Genomic DNA, 15,065 nt, shown 5'->3' with positions numbered 1-15,065 from the left:
TCTAGATTACAAAGACCAAAGAATAATACAAAAAGGGCCCCACAGGCCCCACAGTAGCACAAGGTCACTGTAAGCTCACCCTATTAAACCACAGTGTTTACGTGTGTGTTCACGCTATGACGGTGGAAGGATACTTGCATGCTTATATGTAGATAGAATGTAACAGCCTAACAAATGTTACATTACTAGTAAAAATTGTAAAAGACTGAAATAGTGTGAGAAAAGGCTAACTAACGACGTGTCCTTTGATTTGATGAGAACGAAGAGAGGCTCAGGGTTCAATTGAGAATTAAGAAAAGGTTTAATGAAAACAGCACGATGAAAATGATGAGACAAAGTCAATAAAACCCGAAACATGCAAACACCGCAGCTTACATTGGACTGGATCCATGCTTCCCCCTGATGAAGTCACATGAGACCAGTGTTGAATATTCCTAAATCACACACATGTATCACCTGCGCCTGGGGGCGGTTCCTTTTCACCTGGTGCATTCAAATCTATTCTCATTGGTCCGCTGTTGGCACGGTAACACGTTGAGCGCATCTTTGCTGTCCAATGAGGAAGGAGGGAAAATGCATATTATCCTAAGCTGGCTGCATCATACATAAACAGAAATACATTGTTTTCAAAACACTTCACTTTTTATAACTCAACACCAAAAATACCCAAATACATGTACTGGATGATTTGGAAGTAGGTTCCCAGTTACATGTCTTTTATTAACGCTCGCCTGTCCCCTTCCTGTTGTGGGTGCTCATGACATCACTGGTGCTCGAGACAGAAGGTTTGGGTGGCAGCTGAGAAAAAAAACTGTCAAGTCAGATTCCGGAAGTGGTTAGAAACAAAGCGTTGCTTTAAAAATTAAAAGCACAACAAGTCTATTCCAAATTTACTAAATAAACCAAGAATGAAAAGTCTGGGCAAGTGAAATCTTGAGGTGGTCATAACCAGTAACCATATCAGCACACAACACATTTCATCCTGTGTGGTCTATAGACAATGGAGTTCCTTTTCCTTGTTTTTTGTTGTTGTGGAATATTGGGAAATTTAGGCCTCTAAAGCTATGATGCTATTATGGTTATGATATACTAAAGGAAATTGAGGTATAACACAACATATGTATATATATACATACAGTACAGTATATATATATATATATATATATATATATATATATATATATATATATATATATATATATATATATATATATATATATATACTGTACTGTACTATAATATACATATTATTTATAAAAATATGTATGTGTATTTTTTTTAATGGTTAAATGTGTCTTGAGGGATCGAAAAAAAATATACACATATGTATATATATATTTTTTTCAATCTTTTTTCAAAAAAGTTCCCTCAAGATGCATTTAACCATTTAGAAAATCATGTATATATATATACTTTTTTTTCAACCTTTTTTCGAAAAAGAAGCCTCAAGATAAATTTAATCATTAAAAAAAAGAAAAGAAAAAAATGCATAAATACATGTATTTTTTTTCGATCCCTCAAGACACATTTAACCATTAAAAAAACCTAATATGTGCACTGAGAAGGATTTTATTTTGAAGGCGGTGACCAGAAGTGTTATTGTTCTCCGCCTGGCTGGCTTCACAACGATAAGGGAGGCTCCGGAGAGAGTGAGAGACAAGAGAAAGACACAGGGGAGATGGCTGAGGGAAAGGAAGAGGGGACCGGGTCAAGAGCCACGTTGGAAACCGATCTTATGTGACCTGGCTGGTCCGGAGCGGTCCGCGCTGTGGAGCGAGTCCAGACGCAGAAACACCCCAGCGATCCGTCCGGCCTGTGCACACTGTTTGACGGGGACCGTCTCTGGCATCCGAGGGACAATCATCATTATCTAGACTACTCCGATCCTCCTTGTGGGATTTAATCAACTGCACCGGAGTCCCTTTTGGATTTCTGACAAAGAAAACGCTTTGGATCATTCACTATACTGAGTGTGAGTATGGCTCCGTAATGAATGGTTTTAATGGCGTATTTCATGCATCCTATAAGGTCAGCTGATCGTGTTCTGGCATTATTATTGTGTTACAACAACCCAGACCCGCATCCTCGACCGGACCTGCCAACGTAGACGAAGCCACACCCTCAGACATCATTCAAATAACCAGCAATGACATTGTTAATGCCACATGCATTAATGTGCCCTGGCCTATTTACTGGGGATGCTGTCAGCAGCAGCTCCTGCATTCACTGCAGGGCAGTAGTCATAGTATTTCTATGTTTTTCTGTATCCAATAAGCTGTTGGGACGTGTAAAAGTGCCTTTTAAGACATAGATGTACTTCTTTTATTTAGATTATTTAAAAGCACCCTATTGGAGGTTTCTCATCCATTTGAAAACCTGATAGGGAGGAGTTTTACAAGTGGGGGACAAGTCGGGGATGGTGATTTGTTAGTGTTAGAATGCATGACTTTTAATCCCCAAATCCCAAATCTGCATGTGACTGTGTTGGCAGTTTGAACAATAAACCATCTTTCATTCACACATTATGTAATTGTGGACATTGGAAAGGGTTTGACATTCCATAAGATTTTTACCCCAACACACTGGTCCAACAGAGAGTGAATACAGCTGCCGCAATGGGAAAGACATCCCAAGGTTGTAATGCTGCTACACAGAAAACCGAGCATGTGCAAAAGGGTCTGCTCACCTTTATGTTTTGGTGTGGTCATGCTTGTCAGTTGCAGGAGCATTTTATGTCAGATGATGCATTCCCAGCTGTGTTTTATCTTATGTAAGTACAGAGACAACCGCAACCCCCTATTCATGCAACTGGCCACATAGCACACACAGACACTCATGCGTGCGCGCACAATCCTCTTGTCTGCTTCTATTTATATTCTCCTCTGTGTGTCTCTTCTTTGATCAGACACACAGGTGAAATTCATGATCCAGATCTGCAGTCTGTTTACTGACTGCAGCCTGCTGTGCATCTGCACTGACACATTGAGCCCTGCAGAATAAAGACAGAGAGCTGCAAGGTCACTATGCATGAGCACTGCTGTGCTATCTACTTCAGATAGGGGACCCAGGATCAAACTCCTCTCTTAGTTCAGTAGTCCGTGCTGTGAGTGGGACCTCCTTGGGGGGGCTGGGAGGTCAGGAAGTTGGGGTTGCTGGTATTGGTAAGGTTCAACACCCATGTTGGCATGCATTCTCACTGCTGAAGTAGCCTTGAAACACAGAACCCTACGCAGCTAGGAGCCACTGTCTGCTGTCTGAATTCCCGCTAGAGGAGGACGAGCAAAAAAGCATTTTACCATTCATGGCTCAATTAAGTAGGAGGCTACACTATTATTTCATCATGCTATTATCGAGAGTTGCTCTTAACCCCCATGTGCCTTCTTACGTTTCCCGACAGATGAAGAGTGGCGTCCATAGGCAATAGGCTGTGAGTTGTTTAGCTTGCTGGAAGGCAGCCCAGTGCATACTCAGCACAGAATCTGGAGGGAAAGAGAGCGGTACATTGATTAGTCTCTGCTTCTCTCCATCCCTCCTTACTTCCTTACCCCTCCTATCTCTCCTCTCCAGGTTTCTGTACCTGCTGTGTCCTCAGGTAGATCTGCGAACCCAGTGGAGCTCCAGCTCCAGAGGCCCATGGCCCCTGTTTCTCTCCACCAGTAAGAGGTAAGCCAAGCTGGCCTCCCCACCCCCTTCCCCGTCCCCGGCCCCAGACCTGGACCCGGACCCAGACCCAGATATTGACCAGCGGCACACCCACGAGGAGCAATATGTGAGCGACGGCGAGTCCAGCCAGCTTGACCCACACCTGGCGCCGCCCAGCCGCAGGGACGCTGAGACCATCACAGGTATGTGTGTTTATGCATGTTAGTGTTATTGATTTCCGTTGCATTATGGAGTATCCGGCGGGTAGTAGACACAAGCTTAGAAGAGATTTGTCTCAGCATAAAAGGATTGCATCTTTAACTGAACTCAAAACATCAAGATCTCCAAATATAGCTACATAGTTTGCACTTGACATCAGCAAGATGTGTTCCTTCTAGCAAGTATTAATAACTTTATTGCGTGGTGTGTGTTATTTAAATTTCTAATTATCTGTGTTATAAAATAATGCTGCTTTGAAGACATAATGTCCTATATGGAATACTTTTGGAAACTCTTATTGTGAAAATAAATCACAAAAACCACAGCAAATATTAGCAACTCTTCATGTGTACTTCAAGTACACAAATGTACTTGTTATGCAGAAAAATGCCCCCTGTAAATGTTATATTATTATGATTGGTTGGATGTTAAATACCATATCATATATCATTTTTAATGTTCTAACTGGTTAAGAAGGAGCTAACTTTATACACTTTTGGGTAGTCAAATTATAAGGTTACTGCTTTTGCATGTATTGTAGAAGAAGTATAATGTAACATACAAGAGGGTGCCTGGGTAGCTCAGCTGGTAGAGTGTACGCCATGTGCAGAGGCTCAGTCCTCACCACAGTGGCTCCAAGATTAATTCCAACCTGCGGCCCTTTGCTGATTGTCGTTTCCACTCTTTCTAAGCCATCCTGTCCAAAAAATGCCCCAAAAAGAATCTTAAAAAAAGAAATGTACAATAAAAGAAAACGCCTTACCTGGCTAGGTACCTGAAAACCTACAGCATTTGAGTAAATCTACTGCCACACCACTGCTTACATCTATCACACGCAAAATATCTGTCACTCACAGGCTTAAGAACAGTTATTGGTCCAAATTACTTACTTTTCTAATTCCAAATGACATGTTTACATCCCCTCCAAAGTGATCAGATAAACACTGTGTCTACATGAACCATAGTATTAATCAGATTCAGATGTTCCAATGTCTTTAAGAGACATTCCTGTGGAAAAGTGCATCATCAGCGGTTGTGTAATGCCTGTCCTCTCCTCTCCAATGTTCAGATGTGTGCAACAGCACGGACCTGCCAGAGTTTGAGATCATCAGTCTTCTAGAGGAGCAGCTGCCGGTGTACCGGCTGCGGGCCGACACTGTCTACGGCTACGACCACGATGACTGGCTGCACACTCCCCTCGTCGCGCCGGACGCCAAGCTTGACTTGACCACCGAGCAGATCGAAGAGACACTCAAATACTTCTGTAAGTCTGGCAGCAGCGTGATTTTATTCATTATTTACACTACCGGACTTTTCCATTTAAACATTTTTTATAGACAGAATACCAGCTGAGATCAGTGGCAAAGTTTTTTTTTACCAGGGCAGCCGTTTTCAGATTACAATATGTGCTTACATAATTGCAAAATAGGTTTTCTCAGTTAGTTTTAATTTTTATTTTATCAGATTAGTGAACAGAATGTGCCTTAGGAACATTAGATGAATGGTTGCTGATCATGGGCAATGTAGATATTGCTTTAAAGGAGAATTCAGGTCAATTCCAACATGTAGCTCTGTTTTTTGTAAATTTGGAGTGCTGTCAGTAGAGAGAAAAACGAAAACAATCGGTGCCGTCTACACTGTGTTATCCCCCTGCTAGCGTTAGCACCCAACAGGCTTAAACAGGGCAAGTTTTAAATGTGTTTTTAGCCTATAAACATGTTAAAAATGTAATTACAAGTTCCTACCCATGTGCAGTGATTTCTTTCGAGGGAACACAGTGAATCTGGCTGCAGAGGATGTCACTGAAAGGCATGAAAGTTGTGCTAATTCAGCTGTTTAGTTCCTGTGTTGCGATCTTAGGGACCGTCTACAAACTGCAACACAGAAAAGAGAGACAACAAAAATATGTAGGCTGTCAATTCAAAGATTAAGTAAGGTTGTGTCTCCAAACTTACCGCAATTATAACTTGTCTCCTGCTAGTTGTACTACAGCACTAACTTTTAAAAAATAAGCATATTCTTATTTTTCTAAATATGTTTGTATCTCTTTTCGGTGTTGTAGTTTTGTAGACTGCACTCCTCGCAGTATCAACACAAGAATTAAACAGAGCTGAAGTAGCAGAACTTTCATGCATTTCTATCACATGTACAGCAGTGAGATTCACTGTGTTCATTCAGAATGAATCACTGCACATAGGGGGCGCACTTTTAATGAAATTTTGAACAGTTTTAGAGACTAAAAACAATTAAAAAACTTGCCCTGTTGAGCCTGTTGGGTGCTAACACTAGCAGAGGAATAGCACGGTGTAGACAGCACTGATTGTTTTCGTTTTTCTCTCTACTGACAGTGCTCCACATTTAGAAACAACAAACCCACATGTTGAAAATGACTGGAATTCTCCTTTAAAGATCAGCCCTCCGCTCAGATCAGCTGGTATTCTTTCTAGAATGGAGTGGTACGGAAATAAAGTATATCTACAGACGTATTTCATTTGCTGCCGAAGCTTCTGATGAAGCGTGCAGGAAGATTTTAATTTTAGTATCTTGTTTTAAATTCAAGAAGTGAAAAATGTTTTAAAGAAAAACAGAAGGAGAAGGAAAAAGGAGATTAAACTGGTGGCGGGCGAAAACGTGAAGGATTTACACACCTGAGTACATGCTACATTTAATCTTTCCAGCTGTTGTTGGAAAGATAATCTAAGATAGGTGAAACACATTTTCTTTCCTACATTTCACTTTTAAACTAAGAAAGTAAGGACATCATCTCTATTCAGTACATTTGGGTGAATTAAATAGATAGATAGATAGATAGATAGATACAGTAGTTACAGCAGCACAGAGGAAAAAATATACATACATACAATATACATGAAATAATAATAATAAAATATAAGAATATAAGAACAAATATTTAAATACACACAAGATGGGGAAAAAAAGTGCAACTGCTTAAGTAATATGCTAAATGTATGCTAAAATGTAAATGAACCAATTGTGCCGGTTGCCCTTATTAGAGTCAGGGTAGGGTTATTAAGGCATAGTTACAGTAATATTACTACATTTTCATTATTTTGTGATATTAGTATTATATAACATATATAACATATTGCTTGTCATCATAGCTATTTCTTTCCACAGAGGCTTAAACTACACAGTTTGTGTAGTTTGTACTTTAAACTGAGTTGCATGGACGTAGATTGACGTCTCAAGTGTTAGTTAATGCCATATCTCCCTTTTCTTTTGTATTTCATTCTTGTAAAAACTAATTCTGCTAGTTGGCCCAGGACAATGTCAAACGTTGCAAAGTTACCAAACACATTACGGTTTAATTTGAGCTTTACAAGCTCGTTGGTGTACGTGCGTGGGTGGGTGTCTAGGCCTCTGATTGCAGCATGATCAATGGTAGACAGTTTGTGTGTATGCCTCTGGGTGTGTGTCAGGGGTTTGTTGGCGGATGAAGGTCGCCATAGTAACAGTCGCTAGAGGCCGATAGATGTTCAGCAACCCTGCACAGAGCAGAAAAGAGAGAGAGAGAGAGAGAGAGAGAGAGAGAGAGAGAGGAAGCGAGGGTATGAAAGTAAGGTGAAAATAGAAGAGAGATGTGGGAGTTCTCTTAACACTGCAGCTCGCCATCTCTGATTGGCTCTTCCCTCCATCCTGAATCCTCTCAATCTAACAACTTCTACTTGAACTCAGTAGGTGTAGAGCAGAGTGCACACACTCTCTCTCATGTCTCCGCCTCCCTCGCATTTCCTCACACAGGGGTGTGCATGTGGATTGACAGTCATTCAGTCTCTGGGCCTGTTATACGGGAGCTGAGCGTTAGGAGTAGGAGAGGGGAAGGGAATAGATCAGTGTTTGGCCCGGTTGTGGTTTCTGCTCGTCGGTCATCGTGGAGGTCAGGGAAGAGATGGACAGCAAGCGTGGGATGGAGCGATTACCGAGGAATGAATGTGAGCTGGATCACTGATAATATAAGGAGGACAAGGAAGGTAAAGGACATTTCTAAAATAGAGGAAATAAAGACACGTTTGATGTGATTTGTGGCATTTGTGGCATTTCTTTCCATACCCAGTACTTTGATTTGATATTTGTGCACAAGGATGAAGGGCAAGATGACTTTTGTAGCCCAATAATTCCTCTGTAGTTTGTTTAATGACCCCAACAGATTACACTAGTATTTCAGAATCTCTAGCATCAACAAAAAATCTGGATTTTACAACAGTTTTGTGTGATTCTTGCTTGACCTATGCTGAAGCTTGTCTTTGATTTTGACTCTGTTTTGACGTGCACACACAAAATCCCCACAGTCCCATAAAGTGCCTGTGGGAACCAGAGTGGATCATAGATTTTAAACACTGTTAGGAGGAGCAACAATTCAATTATTGTCTCTTTTGGTTGCAATACTAACAGGGCTACAGAGGTTTAACATAACCTATTCAATAAATGTGTTACAACATGTCATTGATTAGAGCTCTGAGGTCAATACAAGCTTTCACCTAAGGGCAACAGAGCCCACTGCTGTGCGCCATGGAAACAACTCCTCTGCCCTGCTCTTTTATACACGGACATTATATATCAGTGGTGATGGAAGTATTACAACCTAACCATGACACTTCCACAACCTCTGAAAGCATGACTTTTTTCCCTTTTTCTTTGTTTATTGTGATACAATGCTGTGTGATATATTTAGTGACATGTAAAATAACATAAAAAAGACAACAGAAATAGAAAGGAACATAGCCATAATTGGAAAAAAAATCCCAAAGACAAGTAGACAATGAGGCTATTGCGTATGTATTGCCTGGCTAATACTGACTTTTTCCTTTTTCAGGGAACAGATTGGATTTTCTCTTTTATTTGATTAAGAAATGGATTGCATACTTTATTAAAAGTTTGTGAAGCCCCATAATGAGTTTTATTTTCAAAAGGATGGCTTTTCAAACTTTCTGTTACATAATGTGTCTGTGCCTTTGTTCATGTTCGTGCTTCACAGCAGAATTGATTAAAGGTGAGAGGTCAATAAACTTAGCTCTGCACATCCTCACTACCTTCCACTCACTCTGTGTGTTTTATATCTCCACAGTGCTATGTTCAGACAGAGTGGGCCAGATGACGAAGACCTACAATGACATCGATGCTGTCACACGTCTGTTAGAGGAGGTGAGACGGCCTTATTTTTTCTGTTCCATGATTATTCAAAGCTGTATTTTTATTTGGCTAAACCACAAAGTGCAACAGACAGGAGGTTTCACTGTAGATTTGCCCAAATGAAATGTGTTTATGGTGTGAACAGTGGAAAACTGTGATCAAATAAACAGGAAAATACAGAAAGCGGTTGGTCTAACTTTACCAACAGTGGCTGAACCTCCACCCCAACAGGACACCAACAAGAACACATGTTGTTTACCAATGTTGTATTGTGGAATTTTCGGGCGTTGATGCTATGTTTACAATCTATCTCCTCTACACAATAGAAAGAGAGAGATATGGAGTTGGCGGCAAGAATCGGCCAGTCGCTTCTTAAGAAGAACAGAACTCTGACTGAGCAGAATGACTATCTGGAGGAGCAAGTGGCACAAATCACAGAAGAGGTCTGCTCACGCACCCGTTCAAACATATTACCTCAAGCTCCACTTAGTAGCTTTTATCTGGCGCTTTCAAATGAATCACGTTCTTCATCATTAACCACGATGTCAACAAAGTTTTATCTCCATCACAGGTGAACCAAATCCTCCTCTGGTGAAGATCGTGTCATACAATTGGAAGCCCCTAAAAAAGCTAGTGAAGTGGACCTATATATTGGAAAGTAAAGGATCATGATAGAAAAACCAGATTTTACAATGGATTTAGATTTGATTTGAAATCCTTCGACACGAAATACATGCATTCCATGCATAGGGGGCTGCAGTAGCTCAGTCTGTGGCAAAGTGGCTTGGGAACCAGAGGGTCCCCGGTTCAAGTCCCCATACGGACCAAGTAGGGAGTGTGGACTGATAGCTGGAGAGGTGCCCCCTTGCCCCTTAGCAAAGCACCAAACTCCCAATTGGGCACCTGTCCATGGGCAGCCACGTTACTCTGACACTCTCCGTTTTATGCATGTATATAGGTGTGTGTTTTGGGGCCTGTGTGTGTGTAATGTGTATAACAACAGAGTAGAAGAATTTAATTTTCCCCTTGGGTATTGATAAGTCTTTTTCTTCTTCTTCATAGACACATATAGATAGAGATATATACGAGTGTTGAACGTTATCCGTCCTCTTCCAGGTGGCCCAGCTGCACCACGAGTTGAACCTGAAGGACGAGTTGCTGCAGTTTTACACCAACGCAGCCGAGGAGAGCGAGGACGAGTCCAGCACTCCCCCAACGTTAGCATCCTTACTTTGTCACTTAATATCACTGCTACGATCTGTAAATACTTATTTCATACTTTACAATTCACACATCTTAGAGACGCGAAAGCGGAAATAAAAGAAGAGTGCTGAACATAGATTCTTATAAAATAAGAGAGCGCTCTTTATCTTTCCAAAGGGGTAAGAAAAGTAAAGTGGACAGTGCTTTTGGAGGCTTTTTGAGTGACACCCTCCAGAGAAAACTCAAGGATCTGGAAGAGGAGAACCTCTCCCTCCGCTCAGAGGTATCTCCGCACGCAACAACACTATGGAAGAAATTGAAGATTCTGGCATTATACAGCATATATTCATATATTCATCATGCATGTATTTACGCAGGCACACCACCTCAAATCAGAGACGGAAACTTATGAAGAAAAGGAGCAGCAGCTTGTCAATGACTGTGTGAAAGAGCTCCGTATGTTATTTTTCTCACGCAGACCTTTATTTATTCGTTTTTTTTAAGCCTCCGTGTCTCCTTTAAGTCCCATCTAAACTTTTTCCTTCCGCTCTATCAGGGTTGTCCAGTCTCCAAATCTCTACCATAGCGGAGGAATTGGCTCGTAAGACTGAGGATGCTTCGCGCCAGCAAGAAGAGATCACACACCTACTCTCTCAGATAGTGGACCTGCAAAAGAAAGCCAAATCTGTGAGTACACACAGACACGTAGAGCAGTAGTAGTAGGGTGCACAGCCCCTCTGGTGAGGTGCAGGGCAGAAAAAGGGGCCGGGTAGTCAAGAATAAGATGCCCACACTCTGCTAATTCTCCCAGCCGGGTCTTTCCCAGGCCAGCACACACAGACAGACACATGAACCCTTTTCAACTCAAAGTTGACTGTTATCGCGATCTGCTCATTTAGCTAATACAAACCTGCCTATGTGTGTTCCTAGTATGCCGTGGAGAACGAGGAGCTTTCTCAACACCTGGTGGCAGCTAAAGATGCCCAAAAGCAGCTTACAGCAGAGGTAACTTCCACATCACTGCTCTGTCTTGATTTCCTTTCTTGCCAAGCCACGACCAGACAGTTTGACTTTAATTCCAAAACATTATGTCACTGTCTACAATGAACAGCTCCAAGAGTTGGAGGGGAAGTATTTGGAGTGTATAGAGATACTGCATGAAGCCCAAGAGGAGCTGAAGAACCTGAGGAACAGAAACTTCCCTGCAGGAACCCCTCGTCGCTGCCATCCTCTGGGACTGTACCCCATGGTGAGGTAGAGAGTGTGCGCTTCTCTAGGTGTGTGTACATGCCGTCCAATCTTTCATGAGGAGTGTTTGTGTTTCAGGACTCTCTGGCAGCTGAGATTGAGGGAACAATGAGGAAGGAGTTGAGTCTGGACGACCCAGAGTGTGAGGAACAGAAGTACGTACAGTATATGCACTTCAAAAGCTAAGATGGCACACATTATATAAAAATAAAACAGCGAAGGAACTGCATACTGTGTTGGCTAATTCTCTTGTGTGTGGTTGGGTGCAGAATACATCGCAAGCGTGTTTTTGAGACGGTCAAGAATGTCAACCAGACAGTCCGTCAGCGTTCTCTGACTCCAACCAACGCCAACATCCCGGGCTCTAACCAGTCTCTATCCGCTCGTACGTCGCCCCAGTCCAGCGGCCTCACCACACCTCACTCCAGCATGTACGGTGGGGACATCAGCGGAGACAGTGTTGCCCTTGACAACCGAACGCAGAGCATCCTGATGGAGACCGCTGCCAATCAGAATAGGTGAGGCAGAGTGGGCTTATGCAATTAAGTAGGACAGTTTTTAGACATCTGACAAGAATATATAGGTGAAAAAGTACCCTTTGAATTTAACTGTTCTTTCAGTTAAACATGCAGAAAATGTCTTTAAAAGATTGGTCTCTGCTTTATGGCAGCAGCACGGAGGGCCGAGAGAAGAAGGCCACTGGAGCTGAGGACCTGCGTCTCGCCCTGCGCCGCCTGTCTCTGCGTCGACAAAACAACCTGAGTGAGAGGCGCTTCTTCGAAGATGAGAGGGAACGGAGACGAGGAGGTCATGGAGGTGTACACAATGCCCTGGACCAGGAGTGTGGCCAGATGACTCCCTCTGAAAGCATCATGTCCCTTGGGAACCTCCACCTTTGGGCCTCACGAGGGCCATACCTCCCTGACAAACTCCAGATCGTCAAACCGCTTGAAGGTGAGGGAGAAAGGGAGAGCGAGGTGAGCTGCAAGGCGGGGAGGAAGTGGGAAGGAGACCCACACAGAGGGAAAGGGAGCAAGCGGGGCTCTGGGGCAGAGGGAGAGAGGGAAAGAGGTTGGGGATGGGCGAGGAAGACCAAAGCTGGAATAGAGAGGGAGAGAGGAAGGAGGTGGGCCAGAGACCGAGCCGGGAGCAGGAAGATAAAAGGAGCCAAAGAGAGGAAAGAGAGGCCTCTGTCACTAATGCTCTTTAACTCTTTTTGGTCTCTGATGCACCATCACAAGTCAGGCAGTTTTACATCTCCACACAGCTATTACAAAGACACACAGCCGAGAGGATGGTTGTAGATACATACACGTGTGATTAAACAGTGGAGGAAAGAGGGGATGGTGTTTTGTTGATACCATGCATCCCAATTTTTTGATTCTATGACCTCCCTCTGAGATAAAAAAAACAGACTTAAAATGAGATGTACAGTACATGTAAGTGTACCACTCAGTTTGCTCCAGAGTCTGCCTTCTTTGTGTTGGCCTTCTAACCTCCAGTGGATTTCTGAAGACTATGGTAAACGGCTCCTCAGATCTCTGCAGGGTAAATCCAGACAGATAGCTAGACTATCTGTCCAATCTGAGTTTTCTGTTGCACGACTAAAACAACTTTTGAATGTACATGTTCCACCAAAACAAGTTCCTCACCGAGGCTATTTTCCAGCGGCACCGTGGTTCCATCCAGCGCTTAGCACCGCCCAAGGCAATTACGATTGGTTTAATGAAATGCCATTAAACCAGAGCCTGTTTTTCTCCTATCCCAGACCCTTTTTTGCAGCGCTGTGGAGGAAGGTCTGGCAATGCAAGACCAGTGGTTTAATCACAACTGGTGTATTTACTTTGACAACTGAGGGAGAGCATCTGATGTGACATCACTGATTGGCTACAAGTGTAACACATATGCATACACCCAGAGAGAGCCACTGCAGCATTTTTTTGTTCCCATTGGGATTTGGTGTTGATTTAAGTTTTAATGTGGTCCCTGTTGGGCTGCACTGCCCTCTGCTGCCCTCTGCTGGTAATTTTTCCTGTTTCTTTTAAAAACACATTACTTTCATTTTTATTTTATGCTCTTTATTGACCCCCGGTAGTGAATTTACATTTGAGTGTTTTTGTTAGACACACACACATGATCAGGACCTATTCATGCACAAAATGGAGATGTCAAAGAGAGTGGGCCGCCAGTTCTTGACCAGCACCCTGAGTGGTTTCATGGGGTTTCATGGTGCTTTGCTCCAGAGCCTCTCTCCAGCTTTTAATACACACCCTGTACTTTGGTGCATACTGGGACTTGAACCCGAGACCCTCCGCTTCCAACTCAACATCCTACGGACCGAGCTACTGCCACCCCAGCCCGGGTCAATGGGTCTGGAAACCCTGCCATTGCACTGTTTCCATACAGTCTATGTGCAGTGGTGGAATGTAGCTAAGTACATTTACTTAAGTACTGTACTTAAGTACAAATTTGAGGTAATTGTACTTTACTTGAGTGTTTTCTTTTCATGCCACTTTCTACTTCTATTCTACTACCTTTCAGAGAGAAATGCTGTACTTTTTACTCTACCACTATCTATTAAGCCGATTAGTTACTTAACACATAAGGATGTCTGCACACAAAACACAGTGTATAAAATATGATTTATTATTTTAAATTTAAATTACCCTACAATATTTAGACCCCAAAGTCTACTAAAAGTAGCTTAAATGATTAGCCGATTGAACACTTAGTTGATTGACAGAACTGTTTGATTAGTATCCAGTTTCTACAATGTTTTTTTTTTGCATTGAGTACTTTAACTTAAGTACTTTAAGTACGTTTATCGGCTGATACATATACACTTTTACTATATAACATTTGAAATGCAAGACTTTGACTTGTAAGAGTATTCTTCGTCCTCCACTGTTTATTTATGTTTACACCATCTTATTTCTATGTATGTATAATTCTGTCTTTACATTTCTTTATCGTTTATTGTTTATTTACAAACTCCTCTGTTTTTTATGTTTTTTTGTTCATTCTGTCACTGCTTGCTTTCTCTGTTTGTTTGGCTGACTAATAAAACCTTTTCTCATTCTAATTTCTCCTCCATTTCATTTTCATCATATTCATCTGCTCTTCATCACCTTTGAATGTCTCAGTACTTGCCATCCTTGTTTGTCATCCTGACCTTTGAGGCTTATTCTGTAACTTTTCTCATTTGTTTTTTCACGGAAATGCTTTTTAAATACTTAAAACACAAGATATAAGAAAATGAGTTATCATCATAAAAAACATAGTTACTATACATCAATTTGTCTCCACACCAATATCATAAAACCAAATACAGTGTATTATAGTTGATGGATACAGATTAACATAGAAAACTCTATACTGAAACCATAGGACACTACCAGCTGTTGTGATCAATGCTAAGAAGGCTTTTAAGGAAAGCTACTTATCAAAATTAAAGCATTAAATGGCTGACGACAATGTGATATAATAATAATATAATCAGTCACAATTTAAGTATTGAGTCATAAATAATCCCTTATATGTTTATTTGTGTGTGTTTGAAGATATTGAGTACATTGCAGTTCTCTTCATGTCCCCCCCCCCCC

At 41.8% G+C, this 15,065-nt stretch overlaps 1 protein-coding gene across 3 annotated transcripts in view; it reads left to right on the top strand.

Annotated features, from left to right (window-relative positions):
* Positions 1-1,614: 1,614 nt before the first annotated feature.
* Positions 1,615-15,065, top strand: part of LOC117956730 (trafficking kinesin-binding protein 1-like) — a 17,300-nt gene continuing 3,849 nt past the window's right edge. Inside the window, exons 1-14 of one of the 3 annotated variants that reach the window (XM_034891959.1) lie at positions 1,615-1,972; positions 3,568-3,845; positions 4,931-5,125; positions 8,948-9,024; positions 9,339-9,455; positions 10,129-10,229; positions 10,393-10,498; positions 10,593-10,671; positions 10,772-10,902; positions 11,146-11,220; positions 11,327-11,464; positions 11,542-11,618; positions 11,733-11,981; positions 12,137-12,418. In XM_034891959.1, coding sequence (XP_034747850.1) covers positions 8,974-9,024; positions 9,339-9,455; positions 10,129-10,229; positions 10,393-10,498; positions 10,593-10,671; positions 10,772-10,902; positions 11,146-11,220; positions 11,327-11,464; positions 11,542-11,618; positions 11,733-11,981; positions 12,137-12,418 — 1,406 coding nt within the window. In that variant the 5' untranslated portion in view covers positions 1,615-1,972; positions 3,568-3,845; positions 4,931-5,125; positions 8,948-8,973. Of the gene's footprint in view, positions 1,973-3,567; positions 3,846-4,930; positions 5,126-7,561; positions 7,854-8,947; positions 9,025-9,338; positions 9,456-10,128; positions 10,230-10,392; positions 10,499-10,592; positions 10,672-10,771; positions 10,903-11,145; positions 11,221-11,326; positions 11,465-11,541; positions 11,619-11,732; positions 11,982-12,133; positions 12,419-15,065 lie in introns of those variants that run through there. The other 2 variants (XM_034891957.1, XM_034891958.1) reach the window with 2 other exon arrangements.

Source organism: Etheostoma cragini, chromosome 14 (assembly GCF_013103735.1).
Source record: "Etheostoma cragini isolate CJK2018 chromosome 14, CSU_Ecrag_1.0, whole genome shotgun sequence".
NCBI lineage: Eukaryota > Metazoa > Chordata > Actinopteri > Perciformes > Percidae > Etheostoma > Etheostoma cragini.
The sequence above is the reverse complement of the archived record's forward strand: the minus strand, read 5'-3'. Positions and strand labels throughout refer to the sequence as shown.